The sequence below is a fragment of the Dunckerocampus dactyliophorus genome, chromosome 6 (genome assembly GCF_027744805.1).
Source record: "Dunckerocampus dactyliophorus isolate RoL2022-P2 chromosome 6, RoL_Ddac_1.1, whole genome shotgun sequence".
NCBI classification, from domain to species: Eukaryota; Metazoa; Chordata; class Actinopteri; order Syngnathiformes; family Syngnathidae; genus Dunckerocampus; species Dunckerocampus dactyliophorus.
The window spans coordinates 19,146,812-19,172,451 of NC_072824.1; the positions used below are offsets into that span (position 1 = coordinate 19,146,812).

Here is a 25,640-nt window from a genome sequence, read left to right on the forward strand (position 1 = left end):
TGCTTTTAAAATGCAGCTATTGCTTCAAGCCCATCACACATTCTGTAAATACAATGAAATAATGCCAGCAGTGAAGTTAGTCATTATCATCAGCGTTTTTTTGAATGTGCCGATCTGTTGAAGACTAACATTATATATTTTTAAAAATGCACGAATGAAATACAAGGCATTACATTAAAATTACATTACATTACATTCTGCGACGCCAACACTAAAATGACTGTTCTTGTTGCTGAAAACATTCATGTTAGTATAATGACTTAAAGAAGTATGGAGATATGTAATAAGCTTCACAATTAAGAGCATGGCTTGTTTCCCCATTCAGGCATAAATAAAATAATGGCCACATGCAATACTAAAAGTAGTATAAATATGTTCAAATGTTTTTCAAAGCATGAAAGAAATAAAATGCTAATAAATATACCATAACAAATTAAATTTGACATTTTTACATAAAGTTCATACTCTATGTTGACTCCTGCAACTTTACGTTGATGTGCAATTGTTTTTCATTTTCTTGCCCTCATTGTGTTGCATGCATGCAAATTAAACAATTGCATTTTAAATCTTATGTTACTGAGTAGGAAAAATCGAAAATACCTGTTGGAGACAGGCTTAACGGGTAGGACAACCACCTAGCGGTAATTTCTGATTGATTTATTTAGATTTTTTTCTTTAATTCATAACACACGTTTTAACTGAGTACATTTCCACAATGGAATTCAATAATATCCGTGTTTTTTTTGGTTGTGTTCTAATAAAATACTGAGAAGTAGACGTAGTACGACGCGCATGCGTATTGTAACTAAGCCCCGCCCGCTTGTTGACGTCACTGGCCCACAGGTGACTCTTCTTCGGTTTACTTCTGTATTGAGTTTTGAGGAGGCGACTAAACGGTTAACTTGTGGTGTCTATGCTGTCCTCACGGGGGTCCCACGGTGTTTAAAACTGTGACAAGGGTTCTTCGAGTGACCGTGTGGAAGAAAAAGTAGGGAGCTCCGTAGTGTTGGTGGTAGCGGAGTGAACGCGGCGAGGAGTCCGCTCAAGCGGCACTGAGCCCCGGCTTGCCGGCGGGATGGCAGCCGTGAAGGCTCTCCAGCAGTGGTGCCGTCTCCAGTGTGAAGGCTACCGGGATGTGTCCATCAACAACATGACCACGTCGTTCCGGGATGGGCTAGCTTTCTGTGCGCTCATCCACAAACACCGACCAGAACTCATGTAAGTGCAAGATTTTTCCTTGTCACTCACTTTATTTTGTAACGCAGCAGAGATCAATTGAGGTGACAGGAAGCTGACTAGTTTGCTTCTTTATTTTTGTCATCAACTCCAAGTTGGCCAGACAGTCACTAAAAGAGGCATCTTTTTACAATACTTGATTCACAGTTACTGTACTATTATATCTGTTATATTATTGCTTTGACTCTCGCAGTTTCGGTGAAGGGAGAGACCCTTGAAAAGGGTCAGCAGACAATTCATTAGATACAACTGTACAATCTACAATAAGTTGTACCAAAGCATTCAGCTGTTCAAAGATATGATGACAGAAGATCAGCTTTGATTCACACTGTCATTTTAATATTTTGGTTTCTTGGTTATCCAGGTTTGCATGTTTTCGCCAGCTGGAGTAACTTATTCTGCTTTTATGAAGATATAATCAAGGGCAAAATCTGTTTTTATTGACTGTCATTCTAATATTATGGTTTCTTGGATTTGGAGATATACAGATATACTGTAGATATATAGATATATACTGTATACACACACACACACATACAGAGAGCAAGAGGCTAAACAGAGCGAAATGCATCCATCCATTTTCTATGCCGCTTGTCCTCATCAGGGTCACGGGGTTATGCTGGAGCCTATCCCGGCTGACTTTGGGCGAGAGGCAGTGCACATATAGACAAACTACCATTCACTCACGTTCATACGTATGGACAATTTAGAGGGAAAAAGAAAACCCATGTACACAGAGAACATGCAAACTCCACACAGAGATTCCCAATCTCCAGACTGTGTGGCCAACATGCTAACTAAACATTAGGCCACAGTGCAGGCACTTGAAATGCAACGAGAAAAAATGTAAATAGAAATGGAATCTTATGTCATGACATCTCATGATTACTAACAACTGTGGAATGAGAAACTAGACAAAAGTCATTACTGTATTTTCATGTTTTGTCCCAACATCTCCCAGAGCATACTTATATGCACCAAACCATACAACGTAGCTTTGCTTCAGATATGCCAATGCAAATATTATGATAGTGCTACACCGGAAGCATTTTTTCCATCATTGTCAGTGTCATGGGGTGGTTGTGCATGACTCACCAAAGCGCTTTTATTCTAGACCACTTTTAAATGGACAAATAAGGAAGTTTATTCACAAATTCTGCCTTTTTTTTTCCTCTCGCAGTAATTTTGAGTCCTTGAGGAAAGAAAATGTCTATGAGAACAACAACCTGGTAAGTCAATGTTTACATGCCGTCCTTAGTTTGTCTGTGCTTTACTTGCGAGGTTTCATTTTTGGTTTTTGTCTTTTTACAAACATGGCCGACTTCCTCCCTGTCTAATAGAGCAAATGTGAATGAAGGAAATCAAATTAAAGCCCAGTAGACCGCAAGAAGCAAGAATCTGACCAAGCATGCTGTGCTGCATTTGTCACTGTACTCAATGATGAGCATTCATATACTGTAGAACAAGAGCACTAGTATTGCATGTCAGTATTTTGTGATTACTAATTTAAAACTCCGGTTTCCTCCCACATTCCAAAAACATGCATGTTATGTTAATCGGTGACTCTAAATTGTCCATACTGTAGATATGTATGTGAGTGTGAATGGTTGTTTGTCTATATGTGCTCTGTGATTGACTGGCGACCAGTCCAGGGTGTACCCCTCTTGTCGCCCGAAGTCAGCTGGGATAGGCTCCAGCATACACCCGCGACCCTCATGAGGAGAAGCGGCATAGAAGATGGATGAATGGAATTTGAGTGGAGTAAGTGAGATAGTGGAGGAGGTGGGAGGAGTGATCCTCTAACTATATGACACATGTACTAGTATATCGTACACATCCTTTGAGCTTTGACTTTGTAGATTATTTTGAGTCATTGTTTCTATTATGCAAAAACTTGTCGGTGGAGCGATCGTACTAATGATGACATGTATGTACTGCACACATGTAAGCAAGCATCCTGTGTGCTTTGACTTTGTGGATTATTTTGAGTCATTCTGTTTTTATTAGGGGTGTCCCGTTACAACGTTTTCATTTCCGATCCAATACTGATATTGCATCCTTGAATATCGTCCAATATCAATATTAATCGGATGTCAGCACGAATCATTCATACTTTTATTACTGATTTTGTAGTGTGGAATGTTAGAAAGGCTTGATCAAGTGATATTACTCAAAAAAAAGAACAATAATCAGCAAAAGTAGATGTGAAAAAAAACCTGACTCATTTACTTCTTTATGCATCTAGGGTATGGTTTATCCACATAGTAGGCGAGGCATAATATAGCGAGGTTCGAGGTGCTGAATTTAGCGTTAAGCATGTTTTCTGTAGCTAATGACTTCTTGTTGTCTCGTGGGAGTTTCCTGTGTGAGACTGCTTCAAATGAGCTATGGTCGTATTAAACTTCCCCGCTTCTGTGCCACCACGGGAAACTTGTGCATTACAAGTTTGGCACTCAGATGCAACATCTTTTTTGGACTTAAACGAAAAATGCACACAACCTACATCACTCTTACCCGATACAACGTTTTCACTTCTGATCCGATACTGAATATGACTGATATTGATCAACACGAATCATATGTAGTTTTAGTATTTATTTTATAGTGTGGAATTTTACAAACGCACAAATTGTACATACTTTTAGGACTTATTTTGTAGTGTGTAATGTTAGAAAAGGCTTGGTCAAGTGGTATTACTCAGAGAACAATCGGCAGCAACAGTAGGTATGAGAAAAAACAATTACTTGGTTATGCGTGTGGGGTATGTAGTGGCACAATGTAGTGGCAGCTAGGCATCATACAGTATAGTGAGGTTCGAGGTGCTCAATGAAACTTTTAAACCCGACTTTACTCACCACCGGCAGGGGCTTGCTCTTTTCTGATAATGGACTTTTTGCCATCCTGTGGGAGTTTCCCATGTGATGCCGCTTCATGTTCGTGATGACAAACTTGCCAGATCTGTGCCACCGTGGAAAACTGCATGCTAAGTTTTGCACTCAGCTGCAACGTCTTATTTCTGCCACGGCTGACATAATTTTTGCTCCTTTCTACTTTGTTAGCATGCCATCAAACACTTGTAATCACATGGGCTCTATCCAGTCGCTGCTTAAATGACACGGTGGGGTGTGGAGTCTGGAATTGACTGCTTATATTTGATTGCCAATATCAGAGATTTGAGATGCAGGCAGATATAATCCACTTTTGTTCTGTTGCTTATATTGGCCCAATATCAATATTGAATCAGGACATCCTTACTCCTTGCTACTCTATTAAAACGTTAGCACACACAGTTGTTGTGATCATGTGGGCGCTATCCGGCCGCTGCTTGGTAGACGTGCTGGGGCGGAGTGTGAAATCAACCACTTGTATGGGAGTGTCAATATCAGAGATTTTAGTTGCAGGCCGACAGAATCGGATAATCTTTGTATTTATTTATTTATTTATTTATTTATTTATTTTTTACTGATATCGGCCCTATATCCGATATCAATATGGGATCAGGACACCCTTTAGTTTTTTATTATGCAAGATATAGGTTGTCACTGGTGGGAGGTGCGATTATGTTAATTCTATCATATGAATGTGTATATTGCACACATGTAAACAAGCATCCTGTGGGCTTTGACTTTGTGGAATATTTTCAGTCATTCTGTTTCTATTATGCAAGCTGGAAGTTATTATCAAAAAAGGGTGGGAGGAGCAATTGTTCTAATGATGACTTATGTATTGCACACATGTAAGCGAGCATCCTGTGGGCTTTGACTTTGTGGATTATTTTGAATCATTCTATTTATATTGTTCAAGGTGGAGGTTATCAGAGGGAGGAGTGATTGTACTAATAATGACATGTGTATTGCACACATGTAAAGCGGGCCTTACATCCCGACGTAATACGCACGGGCTGCGCAATTTTTGGGAAATTTGTTGGCCGTAGAGGAAGTAGGGTATCAGAGGGGTTGCAAGTGTGCCATCCTGATGGAGCAAGTGATTTGTGACACCCACGTGCTTGCCTCTCGCCCTCCATTGGTAGATTTTAGATCGTGAGTGTGGCGTGCGACTCGTGCATGCTAGGCGTGCTTCATGAAAGGCGTTCGTAAGTTTCACTCACTGGGGACGTACCATGTGTGGGCATCGTACGAGGCTCGTGCAGCCCACTCACTTCAATTGCAGGATGGCCGTACTGGCCTCCTATGGCACCTATGGCTATCGTTACCGGGAGAACCAGAGTGTACAGCAGGAAGACCTGCCTGCTGTGTCCGGGTAAGGTGCTTTAATGTTGCTTACGCTATGTGAGCAGCCGCTGTGCGTCCACGGAGGTCGGGAGCATTAGAGTGTTGGCCAGGAGAGGCCGCCCGGCGTGGTAGGGCAAGGCGCATTAATGTTGGATACACTATGTGAGCAGCCGCCGTGCGTCCACGGAGGTCGGGAGAACCAGAGTGTACAGCTGAGTAGCCTGCCGCGGGATGAGCCGCTGTCGTGGCCGGGCAATGTACACAATGTACTTTTAAACTTGCGACATATACACTCCTCCTCTGCGTTGCCCTTGCGACCTGGCTGCGTGCAAGGTTTTCTGCATGCACGCAGAAAATAATTTGTATCACAATTTCCTTCCGACAGGCTTTGCATGCTGTCTGTGGGTTTAAAAATCTGTGTGGGCCACTTGCGTGTCTCTTGCAATTTTCCAAATTTTTGCACATAGGAGCACGATGTAAGGCCCGCTTAAGTGAACATCCTGTGGGTTTTGACATTGTGGATTATTTTGAGACATGCTGTTTTTATTATGCAAGCTGGAGGTTATTACAAACCGGTGGAAGGAGCAATTGTATTCATTCTAAGTCTAATAAATATAATAAGTATATCGCAAATATGTAAGCGAGCAGCCCATGGAGTTTGACTTTGTCGATTACTTTGAGTCATTCTGTTTCTATGATGCACAGTGGAGGTTATTAATAATTGGTGGGAGGTGCAATTTGTATTCAGGAATGTGTTTATCCCACACGTGAGCATATGTGGGCTTTGACTTTCTAGAGTATTTTGAATCATTCTGCTTCGATTATGCAAGTTGTAAAACTGGTGTTTTTGTGCTAATTATGTATGTTATCGCACAGGTGTAAGCGAGCATCCTGTGTGCTTTGACTTTGAGGATTATTTTGAGTCTTTCTATATATATCGAATTAAGCAATGTGGCAGTTATAATGACTAACATGTTGGAAGGGTGTTTGTATTAATTATATGACATGAATGTATATAACACGCACATGTAAGTGTCCTGTCAGCTTAGACTTTGTAGAGTATTTTGAGTCTACGGTACTTACAGTATATAGGTCATTCTCCTGAAAGGGGTACCAAAAGTGTGACATGGCAAGAAAAATGTTTTTTTAAACCAATTTGCATATTAAAGCAAAGTATCACTTATTCTGTTTGTTTATGGCAGCAGGGCACTGTTCACTGAAATCTCAATCGTACCAATTATATAAAAAAATGCTATTGTTATAAATGTAAAGTACTATACATTTTATTTATTTTTGATAAATGCTTGATTTACACTTTGTATAAGTAAATAAATTAGATGGAAGTCAAAGATTTTGGGGAAAAAAACAATTTTGACATTTTTATTATGCAAAGTGACCGTTATCCTTGATAACTGGTGGGACAAGTGATCACATTAATTATATGACACGTCTACAAGTGTTGCCGTGTCACGGCCCACCTCTTCCAAGGGTGCCAGGGCCAATAAAATGTACTATGCTTGAGTATGTATCAGAGCACTTTAGTCAAACAAACCCAACTGTAGCTGTCCAGTGTTCCCAAGCATGGCACAGAACAAAATGTGAGTGCGCCCGAACTTAAATACATTTACTCAAAAATGTAAGTAGATATATTTATTCTGTGTGCTTAATCTTGATGTTGTTGTTGTTGTTGTTGATGTTCAAAGACACCGGAGAGAAGTACAAGAGTGCATCAGTGTTGGCTGCTCACGTGCATTCCTCACTTTTCTTCTTGGATCTTCATCAGCAGACTGTGGGATGAACACATTTTTCTCCTGTCGATTGCATAAGAGTTGCATGTGGAAAACGTTCCAACCATCACAATGAACTTATCAGTTTTTACAGCTCAATAATGATTGATGCTCGCCCACAGGTACTTGTCGGCCTGTCTGTGCTTGCAAGCACTACCCTAGAATTATTGTAAATATCTCCAAAAGACGTTATGTTTTAATTGCACAGACATGCAGTGAAGTTTAACTTTTCAGTGTGATTAATATGTTTGGCTCTTTGCAGGCATTTAAGGTTGCTGAGGACCAGCTTGGAATCCCTGCACTCTTGGATGCGGAAGATATGGTGGCTCTCAAAGTCCCAGACCGCCTCAGCATCCTTACATACGTCTCCCAGTACTATAACTACTTTCACGGACGTTCCCCAAGTGAGTACCACCACCTCTGTCTCTCTCCTTGTCCCGTCGTCCTCATCATTATCATCATCATCATCATCATGTGCTTGCAGTTGGCGGCGCAGCCGCTGTAAAGCGGCCTGCTGAGGTACCCGCTGGTGGGCCAGCTGGGAAGAAGAACCAGCCGGTGGTCTCTAAGGTGTTCAAGCCGGCTAAGGCGAACAACCCCCCACTTTCTTCTGACGTCACACGTCACACAGCCTCTTCCTCAAGAATCACTGCACAGGTAAAAGCAAAACATAGAGTATTTGAAATATCTGCAAACTGTACAAATAATAAAAAGCACTCCTCTTGTCTTTTAGGAGTCGCCAGTGGATAAATCCCAGCAGATAGGAACTCTGAGTAACAAGTGTGTGTCATGCAACCAGCACGTTCACCTGGTGCAGCGACATCTGGTGGACGGGAAGCTCTATCACAGGAATTGTGCAAGGTAAGACTTATGTTGTGATTGAGTGTCCAATATATGATGATAATATAATCTTCCATAAAAACAAAACAAATAGTAGGTGTGTGTGTGTGTTACAAAATACCTAAAGTCAGTTAATTTTTTTGTGCTGCGTTACATGTGTAAGGTGTAATTTAAGTGAACACACAATCAATAATAATAATAATAATAATAGTAGTAATAATAGTAATAGTAATAATAGTAATAATATAGTAATAATAGTAATACTAGTACTAATAATAATAGTACTAGTACTACTAATACTACTACTACTAATAATAATAAAAACGCTACTACTTTTACTGATGATGATGATATTAATAATAAAATAATCATAAATAAAATTATTCAATTCAGTGTGTTCCTACAACGCTATTAACCCTTAAGAAATCCTTAAATGTCATTCACACATTTGTGAAAAGACCAAAAATGTCAATGTCCTTTCAAAAATACTGTAAAAAATATTATATATCTTTCTACCTTAAAGGAGTCGATCTTTTAAAACTACTTTAGTCTGAAATAAACATATCAAATAGTAATTATTTTGTTTATTAGTATTTAGTTTTTTTTCACGCATACACACAAACGTTTTTCCACATCAGTATCAAACATGAATAGAGAGACTTTCAGTGGCAAGGCACTGTTGCTGAAAACGATAAAAGATGAGGTAATTTTGTTGCATGCTTTAAATGGAAATAAGTAGCGCCATCTGGTTGACAATTATAAAAAATAAAAATTGGAAGCCAGTTGTCGAAATTGAAATCTTAACATAAAGGATTGCATTAATTTATGTTAACACAAATGTGGGATCAAAAATGTTTAAGTGAATTTCAATAGCGCATTTTTTTCACAAGGAATTGTTTGTGCAGCTTTGCCATTTTAGGCAATTTAAAGGAACAGACAAGAGAATTCTAAATTCTGGCAAATTTGACATATATTCACTTAACACAACAAAAAATAAAATTTTAAACTGAATGGTACAAAATGTCGCAAAGATGTCAATTGTGGCTTAACATAGTACATTTCTGGGTCAATTTAAACTCACTACTCTTTGATGCAGCTTTTGTTTTTCGATCTGTTTTGATTTGGTAATAATGCTGTCCTACAGTATGTTTGCATGCTTTTTTAGTAAGTGCAGTAAGTTATAAAAGCATGGTCTCCTAGGTCACTGGCTCCTTCAAACACAAGTACACCTCTAAGAGATGCTCCCTCCAGTGTCTCTTCTCCAGTAGACCTCACTAAAAGCAACACAGTGACCCCCACAGCTCCAACCAGACTGGGCCCCTCATTGCTGGTCCAGAAACCAAGCACTCCTTCAACTATCTCCATCACGTCTTCATCTCCTCCTTCAAGTCTCCCCACGCCAGCTAAGGAGAGTAAGGGTCCTGTCTCCAAACCCTCATCTACCATCATTACACCTGCCCCCATCATCACCCGGCCTGTGGCTGCACCTCGGACCTCTACTACAGCGGCCAAGACCATCCAGTCCAAGCTTAAGTTCTTCCAGGCAGAAAGCGATAACAAAAAGCCTGTAGCCATGATAGTGGAACCCCGGAGAGGTGAAAAGTGTACTGATCCCACCCAGGAAACCAAAGGAGGTCAGACTGTGCCTGGAGCTAAAAATCAAGTAAAGGTGGAGGAACACAAAGTAAAAAAGGCCGGCGACGAAAATAGTAAAATGAAGGCTGCAGAAACCTCAAAGAAACTCTCAAACGAGGAAAACAACAACAATAGTAAGCCAATGCCAAAGTCTGACCTGCCAAAGCAAACTAATGTGTAAGGATGCCAACACACACTTAACCACATAGAATACTTCCTCAAAACTAATACATCTTTATCACCTCTGCTTTAGAACCTCTCAGGCAGTCAAGAAGTCCACGGAAGGCGGAAGAGGCAGGGTGAGGCTCAAAGTCAACCCATCCATCCTGGCCGACTTGCAGCTTTCACCCTCAGGGGAGAGCCTACCCTCAGGCAGCACCAGTGAGCCCAGAGCCAGAACTCCAGACAGACGCTCCAAACCTGCCAGAGCATTACCCAACACTTCAGGTTAGACGTAGGTCATGTCCACACACACACACACACACACACACACACACACACACACACACACACACACACACACACACACACCCACACACACCCACACACACACACACTTTTGATTTAATTTCATTGCATTGCATTTCATTTAATTTCATTTGGACTCCACATGCAAGCTCCATTTTGTAACTGATGTCCATAATGTAACTGAAATTGTATCGCGGAAGACGACAGTATATGCAAATGAGCTGTTCTCTGCCTTGACACACAATGTGAACTTCAGAGTACTGTATTTGCGTGTTAGTGATTCAAAATCAGAACTATGGCGTAATGTCCCAGAATGGGGAACTGTTATCTTACATCATGTTTCCGCGGAAGGTGAAGTGTGTGACTATTGTGGTAACAATTCTTTGAAGAACACTGTGGTGAATTTCGCACAAAGTTTGAAACGGGGTTCGTCCACAAGCTCTGTATTACGTCAGAATATACGCCGCAATTCCATCATGTCCTGGTCAGCTCAACAACACCGAAAATGGTAAGCTATGGAAAAAAAAAACTTCATCATCAAAAAAAGCGTCACCATCATAAATATAGTGCACAATATGATTTTTTTAAATCCCACTGAGGCACATGTAAAGATGTCAAAAAATATTGGTTTTTTTTGCAAAACCTTTTACTTGATCATTTATTTACTCGTACAATTGAGCGTTTATTTAAAAAAAAAAAGTAAATTAAAGCATTTTTTTAATGTAAATGTTGTAATTTAGAGTTCACTATCAGATCACATTTTAGTTACCTTTTCCTTAATTAGCCATTGTTTTTGTAGTTTTTATTCTGGACACTACCATCTTAGGCTTTTCTTTAACTTTAGTGACATCCTGCAGATTTTTTTTCATTGCATCTTTTGTGTGGACAGCACAGAAGAAGGTGGAGACACCCTTTTCAGACGGCCTCGTCAAACGCTGACATCTCCAAGGCAACCGCTTGTTGTTGTAACACCGATGTGTGTGTTCTCAGCTTCAGCAGACAAGGACATGCCCACAGAGTGGAGGGCCAGGCTTAAACCCATCTCCAAAGAAACAAAGTAAGACTTGTTTTTACCTCAACCAAGGAGTCAAATGAATTAAACTAACCGACAGAAAACATGGTGGTAACAAGGTGCATATAAAATACTAAAGTTGTCTTTCTTCTGATGCAGAGCTGCTGACTCAACCCAATCACCTGCTAAACTGCAGATGAACGACACTGGAAAATCACATGTGTCTCTAAGGCCTTTGGTGGACCCTTCTCATCCTTCCGGCATCTCTGTCACCTTCCCGCAATCACAAGGTGGCCTCTAACTTTCATGGTCGAAATGAGAAGCTCTAGCTTGAAGTTATTCAGCAAAGACATGAAGTGTTTATGTCCTTTTTGTTACAAACTGTATTCATATCCAGCTATTTTTATTTTAAGATAAGAAAGATATATTCTTTTATTATTTGATTGATCACTCTTGTCTTTCTCAGGCCTCAGTAATGGCAGAAGTGACACCACAACAACAAAAACAAAGGTTTTAAAGGTAAAATATATTTTAGGGAAAGTCAAAGATCCCCTATATGACAGGAGTGACCTGCTATTTAGGGTCACTGACATGATTTATCAGCTTTGCTTGAATACAGTATGTTCTACTGTATATTGTTTGTAACTATGTTCTATGTTGCTTTCTGAAAGCATACTGTAAATTCGCAAAAATGACATTTATTGTACATGGCGGCAGTCTCAGAAAAGGGACGGTTCCCAAGTGGCGTCAGCGTAGTTGAATTTCACAAGTAAACAAACATGCTGGTATACGAGACAGAGGATGTTTAGCGAAGATTTCAGCGATGTGTCAATAGTTTTGGAGGAGGTAGAAACATCTGGATATAAAATAGACAACTTACAGAGCAGGGAATTAAGCTGTATTTATTTGAACCATCGACGATGAAACTCGCATGTCTGATGCCCTGCAACTAAGCGGAACTACGTTCTTCATCACAGAAATCTGACCAGAACTGGACTTAGGAGACCAAGTGGGGGGTATGTCGTTGTTAATGGACTACAATGCTGATGGATATGTCGTACAACTTCATGTAAAAAAAATCTGAACTATCCCTTTTAAGCAAAGTTGATAAATCATGACCCTTTAAGGACCGACTGCAAAAACCGTAGTCAAAGATCTTCTGTTGGGGATTCTCAAGTGGTGGGTCGCAACCCATAAGTGGGTCGTGAGGTCTTTGCACAAAAAAACAAAATAGTGCAATGACCTGATGTTTGTGAACGCACTTTGTGTGTGTGCTATTCACTTGCTACGCTGCTATGAGGTGCGTGCCGTGTTTATGGGTGACTTGGTGAAGCCTGAGCGGGAAGGTAAGGACATCGGGTGTGGACTTAAAGTGCTTATTAGGGGTGTCAAAAGATCTTGAGTAAAACATGACAAGATTTCTCATTCAGTCTCGTGGGCACTAGGCCTGGGACGATGATAAATAATTTAATTAATCGCAATAAATGAAAATGCATTGCATAATTTTGCCGGCTTCAACATATTACCATGTGCGTGTGTCTTTTTTTTTTCAAATCATTTTAAAATTTGTTGATAAAAATGTACTGTTGATGAACCGATCATGAAACTTGTATTGTTCTGGCACACCGTGTTATTTTGCACTACCTCAAATTCAAATTGCACTTTTAATGTCTTTTCATTAGAGGGACTGTTTGCAACTGGCTCAAAATTACACAGTAGCAAAGGCTCCTGCGCATGTGTGTGTTACCTGGGGCGCAGCTTACATGCTCGGAGCCGGAAGAGGGTGGGATATAATGCTTGCAACACACTCAAAAGTTACCGCCCTTTAGCCAGCCACATAATCATTGCAAACAGTATTTTTACATTTAAAATTTAAATAAATAAAATGTGATTTATTAAATATACGTTCGAGAAAGTTTACGTTAAAAAATTTCCGCAGTTTGGGTCACCACTTGTCATTGAAAGGTGATTGTGGGTCCTGCAGCCAAATCAGTTGAGAATCACTGCTCTATGTGACATGAGAAACAGCTGTGCGCTTGTGTGGTTTGCCTCACATTATCCATTTTCTGCTCCATCTGTAGACAAAGCCAGACTTCATCCCCAAAGAGGCCATCATGAAGGAGCTGCAGGAGATCGAAGATAACCTCAACCAGTTGGAGAAGAGAGGGGTAGAGCTGGAGACAAAGCTACGCCACAGTGAAGACGGTGACAAAGACACAAACTATATATACATGATGTCCTCCCACCATGATGTATACTGTACGTACGACTAACTGTACCTCTCTTTTGTGTGTCAGAGGGGCAGGATGACTCTCTCATGGATGAGTTGATGGTGGAGTGGTTCAGCCTGATCAGAAACAAGCAGGTGGCCATGCGACGGGAGTCCGAGCTTGTCTACATGTGAGTACACGCCAGGCGCTCGGGACGCTGTTGAGCCGAGCGATTAGTCAAACAGACTTTGGGCCAGAAGGTTTCCAGTGTCCCGCCGGCTGCCATCACCCAGCATGGGACATGGCACATAGTGAAGACACTTGGATAGATGAATCTTTGATTTGTCCATCAACAAAACTACAACAAATATTTATTCACCAAATATAAACACATTAAAAGAGAAAGTCTCAGACATTTTAGTATATTGTATACAAGATAATTAGTAGAAAAAGATTAAATTAGTCAGAGAAATCAATTGCATATTATTGAAATAATGTCGATGCAGTGACACTTATTGGCCACATGGGGTCCTAGACTAATCCCTCAAGCACTTTTGCCTAGCATACTTTTTTTCTTTTTAATGTTTAATGTTTCTTTGTTACTTTGTGTATGCATATAGAGGGAAGACCCAGGATTTGGAGGAGCAGCAGCCCAGTGTTGAACAGGAGCTCAGGAAGCTGATAGACAAACCAGGTGAGGACTATTTTTCTAAAATATGTATATGGATCAAGAGACTAAAACATGTCCTGACGTCCTCAGAACATCTGAAGACTGTGTGGGAGCGTACGCGAGAAGAACAGCTGATGAGCAAATTGGTGGAAATCGTCAATGACCGCAATGCTATTGTAGAAAGTCTGGATGAAGACAGGCTCAGGTTTGTTTGCACACATAAACCTGGGTTATGGTTCTGCGTAGTCACTACGTCATCCCCTCCAATGCAATCTTGATCCTTTTATGGCTCTGTGCCGGTTTTGAGTGCTGATGTGCAATTCTCTACCAAAACACAAGGGGCAGTGTTTTCCAAAGAGTTAACTCTGTGCATTGGCCCACTGTGCCATATAAGGGGGAAAAGTTAGGACAATTCCCAAGTCCCCTGACTGCCAGTGGGGGGAGACATGTGATTTATTTATTTTTTTTCTTTTTTCCATGGAGCCCAGAATTCCTGGTTGCACCGCTACTATTGGCGATATGATATGAAAAATGGAACCATAAAATCACCTTCATTTAGACAAACATGTATTTGAGAACATACATTGGTGTGAAAAGTGTTTGCCTGCTTCCTGATTTCTTATTTTTGTGCATGTTTGTCACACTTAAATGTTTCAGATCATCGAACAGATTTTATTATTAGTGACAACACAACTGAATGCAAAATGCAGCTTTTAATTGAAACTTTTTATTTAGGGCGGAAAAAATCCAAACCTACATGGCCCTGTGTGGAAAAAGTGATTGTACCCTAAACCTAATAACTGGTTGGGCCACCCTTAGTAGCAACAAGTGCAATCAAGCATTTGTGTGAACTTGCAATCAGTCTCTTACATTACTGTGGAGGAATTTTGGCCCAGTCATCTTTGCAGAATTGTTGTAATTTAGCTACACTGGAGGGTTTTTGAGCATGAACTGCCTTTTTAAGGTCATGCCATGAGTCAAGTCAGGATTTTGACTAGGTCACTGCAAAGTCTTAATTTTGTTTATCTTCAGCCATTTTTGTTCCATTAAAATATATAAATTTACAGTCTATTATCTTCATTTTGTAGCGTGTTTCTTGACTGCACTGCTTCCAGTAGTGTACAGTATATTGGATGTGTATGTTGGATTTTTTTTTTTGTTGGATTTCAGCTTCTATGTGTTGTTATATTAATGTAATCTGCTCAGGGCCTTCAGAATCAGGAGAGCTGGCCTCTGTCACGTACACACTATTAGCAATGAGGCTGTTTTTTTTGGTCAGTCTTCTGCTTTGCCTCACAGGGCCAGCTTGCAGGCCCCCAGTTCTGATTGGTTGATCAGAGCAAAACTGTTCAACAAGCCAAGTTACGTCCACAATGGCTGACTAAGAGGGGAAGTTCACATCTCTAGATTTTATTTAAATATTTTAGGTTTTTGTCGTGTTATTAGATAAATATTGTGATCTGCGCCATATGTATTGTAGAGGTTTGGCATTGTCTTAACTTCTATCACCAATACCTTTTATTTACGCTGATTACATTTGCTTTGCTTTACTGGTGGAAATAAGTTATTATTGCTTCAACTTGGTAGCAGAAATGAAAAATATGAAATGAAATATCGGTGACACTGTATTGGAAGATAAAGGGTTGAAGGGTTGTCTTGTTTCATTAATAATGGTATTATGGCGACCATAACACACCTCATACATACTGTAGAAGAGAGCCATGTTGGTGATTTAGAGACACTATTTAGCGAGTAGGGTTGCATTTAGCGTGTTTCTTGCATCATGCCATTCATTGGGTAATTAAATATAAGCAGTCAATAAAGGCAAAGTATCCACTGCGCGAGTGAGCAGGAGTGGATCGCCACCCCTGTATATACCGCCATGCAATGCTGGTCTGAAAGCTGTATAGACAATGCAACTCAACAAAAAATTGTAAATATCAATAAGGAACTTACATATACTTCCTAAGTTTGTTTGTTTTTTTTTTTAAGTGGATGATTGGTGTAGTGGGAAACAACGTCGGCACTTCAGGGTAATCCGGGCCAGGGTAAATGGCACCATATGGCAATATATTATTATTATTTTTTTTTTTTTAAACCATATTTGGGCTGGTCAAATCCCTACTGAAAGCCCAGGTACCAAATGCACCACTGAGTTATACATACAGAAAACAGTGCAAAATAAATATAAATGACTTATTAAATAGATAAATGAACACCCCTCTTAGCTTAGTTGACTGTTTTTGGTGAAGACGGTGAGGAGTGGAGAGGAGCAGAGAAAGTGGTTGTTGATGCAGACTTCCTGTACATCCTGGCGAGATCAGCCAGATGTACCCCACTTTTGTACTGTGAGATCTTTGTTGAATTCAGTGTTTCTGACCTTCTTAAGCAAAGTGCCAGCACACACATGTTTCTCTGACCTCATGGCGGGTTATTTAGTAGTCTCACTTAATAAAAAAAAAAAATTAAAAGAAAGGCATGAAGACCAATGCGAGGGATAATTTATTTTGGCACTAGATTCCGTGGAGTGATACGAATGGACTAGTTTGTAATGTGCAATGACCTTACGAAAACCGAGACGGTATACACGGTATATACTGTATATTGCTGTATATCTGAGACAGAACACTGCTTATTTTGAACTGGATTTGAAGGTAGCAAATGCGGTCAAGTTAAAATGCCTCTCTAGGGATTACAGGTATGTCTAAAAGAAAATCCTTCTCGCATTGAATTATACTGGACACAAGATGGCCAGGTTTTTCTAAATTTCAGAGATGAAGGGGAAAAACGGGGCCACACGGTGGTCGAGAGGTTAGCATGTTGGCCACACAGTCACAGTCAGGAGGTCGGGAAGACCTGGGTTCGAATCTCCTTTGGGCATTTCTGTGTTTCTGTGTTCTCCCAGTGCGTGCGTGGGTTTTCTCCGGGTACTCCGGTTTCCTCCCACATTCCAAAAACATGCATGTTAGGTTAATTGGCGACTCTAAATTGTCCATAGGTATGAATGTGAGTGTGAATGGTTGTTTGTCTATATATGCCCTGGGATTGGCTGGCAACCAGTACACACTGGCCTGTCGCCCGAAGTCAGCTAGGATAGGCTCCAGCATACCCCCATGAACCTAATGAGGAGAAGCGGCATAGAAAATGGATGGATGGCTTCACTAATTTTGTAACTCTTCTTTTTCCAATATTCAGGAAATATTCATTTATAATATGTTTAAGGAAAGCAATATTTATTTTCAGTGATGTCCAACACAATGTACGGTAGCTGAAGTAGCTAAGGTCAATGGTCAAAACTGTTCTACAGTACCTGTCACAATTTCCAACCCATCCTTCCACTTAAATTATTTTCTTTAATCTGTCTATGCCCTGTGCTTCTCGCAGAGAGGAAGAGGAAGATCAGGAGCTGAACAAGCTGATGATGAATTTCAGTGAGTATCTCCACATTACATGTCTCCAAAGCCGTCTAAGCTGTCCCTTTTGTCCCTTACACATTAGCAACAGCAGATCACTGTGACAGCAGCTTCAAGGCCCATAGTGGATCCCTGCATATTTGTAATTCAGCATTTGTGACCCTTCTAATTCACAGAATTTTTTTTTCATCAACAAATATTTTTTTATTTGTGGGAAAACTTGCCCATTGTGAAAATCCATCTAATTCACCATCAGTCGATAATAATGTATAAATATGTGAAAATAAAGCAGAAAATGTTCACGTAATACAGTACATAACCGCACAGTACATGTTGGTGTGAGGTTTGAATGGCTGAGCGCTTTGTACCTTGCACTTCCTGCTGGTGGCGCCACATCCACAGGAAAGGAGAAAGTCAGTCACTTTCAAGTCTTTGTTTGCAAGTTTGAAGTCCACTTGCACCTGTGCAATACACGTTGACATCAATTTCATCATCATTATCGTTCATTAGTGATGAGTACATGTATATTTTACAATTTAAAATAAGTGTGTGAGGGACGCTTGTACTTTGCTGTGCTTAGCTTGTTAGCTTCCGTCGTCCAAAGTGAACAGTGGCAATTCACGGGGGGATGGTGATTGTAACAGAATCTAATTTAATAATTACAACAGTCTCTTTTATTGCAAATGTTGATCTCAAATTAGAGAAGTCCTCCTGCGTCTACGGTGGCACCCAGACGCACCAGCGCAATGCGGGATTTATTTGTGTGTCAAATTTTATTGGTGTCTCAAATACTCTCTTTTTATGGGTGGTCTCAGAGTATAACCTCAGTGAATAGCAGAGATCTACAGTATACTATTTTTCAGCAATTTAAAAAGTATCAGAGGTCAGACAAGAGTGTATTGGAAGTGTGTTGTCCAAAATCTAGCTTTGATGCTGGAATTTAGACAGTTTAATTGTGCTTTTAGTAAGAGCTACTTAGAATATGTCGATTTGTGTATGGGCATAACTGTTGTGAGCTACAGCGCTAACTTTGCAGTCACATTTAAACATTGACATCGTGTTAGGTTAGCCTATTCGCTTAAGATAAACTAACAGCAACAATATCAAACAGCTCCCGCGTCTCTACCTGATAGTTGGCAGAGTTCCAGGCTTTATTTTAAGATATGTAGCAAAGCCTGCCCCCTTTTTTTCCCCCAGCTGTCTGTACTCTATGAAGTTGTGGGCGTATACACAAAGCGGGCTCATGTACCTATCATGTGTCATGAACTCATGAAAATCCAGAATTTAAAAAGCAACTGCCTCTTCTCTCAAAAGTGGAGGGGGATTTTTCCTCACATTTGGTACTCCTATACTGGCATCATTAGAATGTCACATTTGCATAATAGGAGTCCTTTGGAGGTGCCTTATCAATCTTCCATTAAACACTGCTGTCAGTCAAGTGGGAGGAACCATTTTCCCCCCATTATGTGTTTCCAAATTGTGCAACTTCTTAACTTTTTAGGTTCCAGTGTACACCAAGTCTTATAAATTGTTTATTTTTGAGTGTTAAAAAGCGTGTCATTTCTTTCAGGTGTTAAAAAAGACAAGAAGAAGTTTTCCATGCCCAAACTCTTCACGTGGGGGAGCAAGAAGGAAGCGTGACACCATTTAAACATGTTTGTTGCTATTCCTCTGGTGCCTTTCATGTCAGCGACTCTACTACTTTGTCAGTGGACAGCTGTCAGTGGACAACTGACACACACTGTGTGTGTGTGTCTGTCTGTGTCTATCCGCACACGCATACACAGACAGATCTGAGGGGTTAATGATACACTATGCGATTGGGTTCATTGCTCCAGTTGTAAATTGTAATCCGCTTGCAGTCTTAATTTGTCTAGTTATTACATCCACATGCGTGCGCACACACACACACACCGAGCAGGCATGTCGGTTGTGAACACTAATATGACTAATAGGAGCCAGAGGAACAAGACATTTTTCCGCCGTTTTAAAGCTGCTTTTTGCACTCGGGTCTGTTGTTGGGTCAGTGTCACACACTGCAACTTCCCTTCCAGTCATGTCGTATGTTGGGTGTGTTTCAGGTTCATCTTTTGAAAACCTACTGTAACTTGGGTGAAAAGATTCAACTGACTGGTCCAAAGATGAGATGTTGGCTGACTTTAGTGATCCACATTGGATCTGAATGAATTTAAAACACGTGAAGGCTCTGGAGCGTCTTTTTGTGTGCACACGATTTAACATTGTATTTAAGTTACGTTTACGCCTTTTCTTCTCCTTCTATAAAGCTGCAACTTAGAAATTTTATCATTAAATACTGAAAATTGACCTGTATGTTTAATGTTTTGTTTTATTTAAAATAATATTGTGGATGAGCATCTGTTGTTCATTAATTAAAATAGTGAAACTAATTATTTAAAATAAAATGATCAAAATAATTACAATTAAATACACAAAATTCGTGGAAAAAATATTGCAGTGTGTCATCGTCCAATTTAAAAAAAGAAAAAAAAAAAAAGAAAAAAAAAAAAAGAAATTAAAATTCCACACCATAACAGAATTTTAATATTTATATTGACTGTACTTGTGTTTAACAAATACACCAAAATTACACTGAGGACACCCAACATTTACATTTACACCTGCACATTATATTTACAAAAGCAATTAAAAAAGCTAATGCTCATTTTGTGATTGTGGTTATAGTCTGCAGTGTTGCATTGAGATGCACTTAAATGGGGTAACCAAAATATTAGAAACAGCTCAGTACAATGCAGTGCAGTTCTACACCGCCGTGAACTACAATCACAAGAATCAACTTGTTGTTATATCTCCAAACTGAGAATTATTGTCCTTGTAAAGGCTGATTTTTAAATCCAATTCTTGTATTTTTTCTCATTAGAAATGTGCAAGTCTACGTTCAGTACATGAATAACAGGCTGCAGCGATGATGCCTTGCCACTATGGGGCAGCATTTGCCTTTTCACATTGCGTCTGTGATGAACCTGGCAGCCTAATGACTTAGCAATGCAGAAGACACATATTTAGCAATATTTATGCGTTTTATAGTGTGTTTTTTGTTGCTATACAGTAACAAAATGGGTAATAGTTCAGGAAGCTGTTGATGACTGCTTTATCTAAGTGCAGCTCTGTGTTGTGTTTGCCTTTTTTCTTGTGTCTCTTTCAACACTTAAGATAGCAGCAGCACTGGAAAAACCATCACAGGCCAGGAAACTCCTCATGGACCCTTGGATGTCGCCCGTGGCAACCCCTTCACATGTGGTCTCCGCGCACAGGCGCACACTCATATTACAGGCAGGAGAATCATTTGAGTATTTTTGCTTGATGTCTCACTCTTTGTGTTTCTTCAAGTGTGTGTGACATGAGGCGTCAAAGAGTGAGAATAGTCTGTGTGCAGAAGACACTTTAAGCTTCTTAAAAGATGTTTTTTTGTGTGAGTGATGTGAATGGCAGAGAGGATTCATGCTCGATCAATCCCCAGCATCATTTATCTGTGAGGATAAATATTTCTTCTCACACTCACTTTGTAAAACACCATTACAACCGAGAATGCATGGAATGCTGCCTGATTAAGTATTGGAGTTTCTAAAGAACGCTGAAGGGACAAATGCAAGTATGAAATGAAAGCTATTTAAGAGTGTCTTTATTCGTGTTACGCAGTTTCAAAACAGTGTGATGATAATATACAGTCATGGAAAAATAATTAGACCACCCTTGTTTCTTCAGTTTATTGATCCATTTTAATGCCTGGTACAACTAAAGGTACATTTGTTTGGACAAATATAATGATGATAACAAATATAGCGCATAAGAGTTTAATTTAAGAGCTGATATGTAGCAACTTCCATGGTTTTCTTGATCATAACCAAAATCAACTAAGTTCTTGGATAATAGCTATAGCATAGTACTGCCAAAATATTTAACTCTTATGAGCTATTTTTGTTATATTTATTTATAAATATATTTATATTATTTACATTTGTCCAAACAAAGGTACCTTTTAACAAGAAACTGAAGAAACCACGGTGGTCTCATCATTTTTTCCATGACTGTACATGACATATCCATGTGAACATTGTTTTATGTTAGTTTTGTCTTTAATGGGATATTGTTGACAAAAGAATGTAAGTGAAAACTTAACTTGAACTGTTTATACACTCCTGATCAAAATTTGAAGACTAATTCCAAATGGCCAATTTTGTGGCATTGACAGAGACAAAGTCTTAGACGTTTTTTTCATTTTTAAAACCTTTCGGTGGCACATGCACTTGGCACCAGTAAGAACCTTCATTTGGGCAGAGGATCGTCCCATGTCTTGACGGACAACCAATCGGATCCTCCGGCTCAAGGCCGGAGAATTTTTTTTTTTGGGTCTATCACTGACATTTTTGTTAAGAATTTTATAATGGCCGTCTTACTGCATTCAACCTCAGCAGCAGTGGTGCCTTGCGAGAGGCCTTTTTGACAGGAAATGACATTAATTCCACATTTTTGCCAAGATTTTGGCTTCTAAAGGCAATGGTCTTACACTTTTGATCAGCTGATGAACAGCCTATTTCAGTTTAATGGTTGCTAGCCATAAATTGCTTACTCAAATTGTTTTTGTCTTACTCCCATTTCGTCTTTTTACATTTTTGAAGCTCTAATTAGAACCTTCCAGAAGATCCAACAGTGCAAAAATGTTCTTGTAGTTTTTCAACTCGTTTTAAAATTTTGAGATAGAAATATTTGACATAGAAAGAATGAGAGACCATTTTTTTTTATTACTTTCTTCAAAGTCTACATACACAAAGATGACACAAAGTTTTTAAACAATATGCGAAAGCCCACACGATGACATGGCTTTGGAAGCTTCTGGTAGGCTTACGGACAACATTTGAGTTAGATGGAGGCACATCTGTTTATTTATTTTAAGACCACACCCAAAACACACAGTTTCTTTGACTTTATAGGAAAATCAAAAGAAATCGGCCAACAAATAATTGTGAATCCCCACAAGTCTGGTTCTTCCTGAGGTGCAATTTCCAGATGCTTGAAGGTGCTGCTCATCTGTTCAAACAATTATTTGCAAGTATAAACAACATGGGAAACGTCCAACCATCATACTGTTTAGGAAGGGGATGGGTTTTGTGTCCCAGGGATGAACAAATTTTGGTCCAAAATGTGCGAATCAACCCCAGAACCAAAGCTAAAGTCCAGCAGTCTCTGCACCGATTTGCCTGTCAATTTCACACTCTGCTCTTCCCTGACTCATGCACAAGATCCCAAGATACTTGAACTCCTCCACCTGGGGCAAGACCTCACTCTTGACCCACAAGGTGCAATCCACCGTTTTCTGGTTGAGAACCGTGGCCTCGGATTTGCAGGTGCCGAGTCTCATCCCAAAAGCTTCACACTCAGCTGTGAACCGCCACCATAAACGCAAAAGGTCACAGCTTGATGAGGCCATCAGGATCACATAATCCGCAAACAGCAGAGATGGGACCCTAAAGCCCCCAAACTGGACACACTCAATGCCTTGGCTACGCCTAAAAATTATGTCCATAAAAATAATGAACAGAACCGGTGGCAAATGGCAGCCTTGGCGTAGGTCAGTGGTTCTCATGCTCCACTGCCGGACAAAAATGTTTTCACGCTTCCCTCCCCCGGATATGAAATACTATTGAGAAATTTATATCTATTTATCTGTAGTGTACAGACTGATCTCAAAACTAAAACCAGTGAAATGCAACAAAATGGAGAGCAGTGAAGCATACAAGCGTATTTAAGTGTCAAATTGCATGCAGAGTACAACAAATTCATACATGTTGGCAGGTCTGCAGTGATATTGAAAGTCCTGCCTGCCTATCACGCCCCCTCTGACAGTTCACCACGAATCAAAACAAATGATACACAGATTCTCCGTCCCTACTGTAAACCGTGGAGACCCGACGGTGCTTCCGCTTTCTGAGGCGTTGGATGGTTTGCCAGAACCTCTTTGAGCACATTTATTGCTTCATACGGAGGATTTCATAAGAAAAAATGCAGTTGTAGCAGGACTCCATAGCAAACAATGCGGTTTTATCAGGATTTCCAACAAAAGATAAACAAAATGGATTTAAACAGAAGTCATGTCAAGTCACATCGAGAGGAGTAATACATAGCGACTGACACCACAAGCTGACACAACATCAATGAACAAACAGCAATCAGTGGCTATTTATTTTTTTCGACAGCGCCTCCCCTCCCTCCTTGTGCTGTGTGCTAATAGTGTAAATTAGCATACAAATGAGAGATGCTGTAGCTGGAATCCACTCTACTTCAATATGTCCACTGGGACTTACGATTACCTCTTCCTCACAGTCACTCTTCTCTTCTTTCTTTTGTCATCTTTGCTGTCTTCTTGTGACCACTGACGTACATTATTGTCTCTGTTCGTGCTGCACTGTATGTTTGTTTATCTGTGTGTTGGCTTTAAGCGCGCATAATTGCTTTTGACTAATTAGCAGATGAGTTGGGAGCACTAGGGAAATAGGTAGAGCACACGTATTTATAGCATCTTCAGCGTTTATGTCCTCTGTCTTCATCTTCCCTCTTTGCACCGGTGTCCCCAGTCGCTTGAGGCCCCGGTGGAGCGCAGCGGGAGGTGTTAATGATGTGAGGGCTCGGTGTTCTCTGCTGGGAGCCATGTGTTGCCTGCTCGCTGCTGTCTGTCACCATGCACACTGGGAAACATCTTCATTGTCCATGTGTGTGTATGAGTGCTAGATTGTCCACTTTTCACTTGCTCTGCATATTTAATTCGGAATGAATCTCAACAGACAGACCATTAACATGCGCGTCCTAGAGATGGCTCTAAAATGACATTTTCTTCCGCAAATACCTAGCAAATTGATATCCTTTCATAATAGTTAAGTTACAAAACAAAACATGAAGTGCTCATGATTAAACAAAATAAGAAGGGTAGCACAACCTAAAGCTCAGAGCTTATTGTCCCATTCCAATGCTAGCTGTACCAAATTAACATCCTGTTGATTTAAGAAGAAAAATATGAGCATGTCAACAGGTAATGGAAACCTCACTCCATTCTCTTGCCACCTGTTTGTGTCATAGGTGTCTACTAATACTGTTATTGTTCTGTTTAAAAAGGTCTCACTCTTCTTTTAAATAATTTAGGGGATATTATTATTATTATTATTTTTTTAATAAATGAAATTCTGTCACATGTCCGTTCAATAGCTTCACTTGGCCATTGGTTTGTGAGGTGAATGTTGTGGTCCTACTCTTCACAGAAGTGAAGCTATTGAACGGACATGTGACAGAATTGAATTTATTAAACAATAGTCACAATAAAATTCCCAAAAATATTTAAAAAACACATTTTCCAAACTAATTGCTGTAGTAATACCAGGAAGGAGTCACTGATGTGTGAGGTGAGTTTTGTGGTCCTACACATTACAGAAGTGAATTAATTAACAACCTAATAAAAATTGCCCCAAATTATGTAAAAGTCCATTTTCACAAACTTGTTGCTTTGTATGATTTTTGTAGTTCTATCTAATCTATCAAACTTATTTTTTTCCCTACATCTCTTACATCATATGCAAAAAATATGCAAACTAGCCCATGACGTCATATATGGCCTTCCAGCCAATAGCTACTTGTCTTACTGAGTAGTTGTCAACATTGATGCCAACTGCCATAATACAGAAGAAGGCATTTGTAGACGGTCTCTGCTCTCCGGTCTTTGCAAGCTCTCGCAAAAGTTAGTTTTTTGGGGTTTTTTTTTTCCCATCTTTTTTTTTTTTTTCCCCTCCATGTCCCCTCCGGGGCTCCGTACGAAATTGAGTTTGCATTTGTAGCACAATTTTCGCTGTATTACAGTGCTTCAGTTTTTAGCACAATTTGCTACAAAATGTGGCGCTTGTGGAGCAATTTTCCAAAAAATATAGCTCTTTTAAGGTTTTTGTAAAATTTGTACAAAATATAGTTTCCATTTTTGTACTTTGTCCTACAACTTTTTGTTTGTAAAATGTCCTACAAATTATATTCTTCACTTAGTATAAAAGAGAACAGCTTCTTATCTGATGGGCTCTTCTTGCTGATCTCTCACCCTGAAATTGCATGATTTTAAACCAAG

The 25,640-nt window shown here is 39.8% G+C and overlaps 1 protein-coding gene across 3 annotated transcripts; it reads left to right on the forward strand.

Annotated features, from left to right (window-relative positions):
* Positions 1-848: 848 nt before the first annotated feature.
* micall2b (mical-like 2b) lies at positions 849-23,418 on the forward strand. Of its 3 annotated transcripts, none has more exons than XM_054780298.1 (16): positions 849-1,218; positions 2,417-2,465; positions 7,518-7,659; positions 7,740-7,912; positions 7,989-8,116; positions 9,296-9,907; positions 9,984-10,177; positions 11,093-11,255; positions 11,370-11,500; positions 11,677-11,729; positions 13,292-13,415; positions 13,508-13,610; positions 14,041-14,114; positions 14,181-14,295; positions 17,475-17,521; positions 19,074-23,418. In XM_054780298.1, exons 1-16 carry the CDS (start codon positions 1,076-1,078, stop codon positions 19,142-19,144), a joined length of 2,322 nt encoding a protein of 773 aa, XP_054636273.1. In that variant the 5' UTR covers positions 849-1,075; the 3' UTR covers positions 19,145-23,418. The 3 variants fall into 3 exon arrangements, with proteins under 3 accessions (XP_054636273.1, XP_054636274.1, XP_054636275.1); XM_054780299.1 differs by having other exon boundaries at positions 11,189-11,255; XM_054780300.1 differs by lacking the exon at positions 9,296-9,907.
* The last annotated feature ends 2,222 nt before the right edge of the window (positions 23,419-25,640 follow it).

Bases quoted from the DNA above. Each gene is read 5' to 3' on its own strand.
- micall2b (XM_054780298.1), top strand. From the start codon at position 1,076: ATGGCAGCCGTGAAGGCTCTCCAGCAGTGGTGCCGTCTCCAGTGTGAA. The intron at 8,117-9,295 runs GTAAGACTTATG...ATGGTCTCCTAG, and splicing joins TATCACAGGAATTGTGCAAG to GTCACTGGCTCCTTCAAACA. The intron at 11,730-13,291 runs GTAAAATATATT...CTCCATCTGTAG, and splicing joins CAAAAACAAAGGTTTTAAAG to ACAAAGCCAGACTTCATCCC.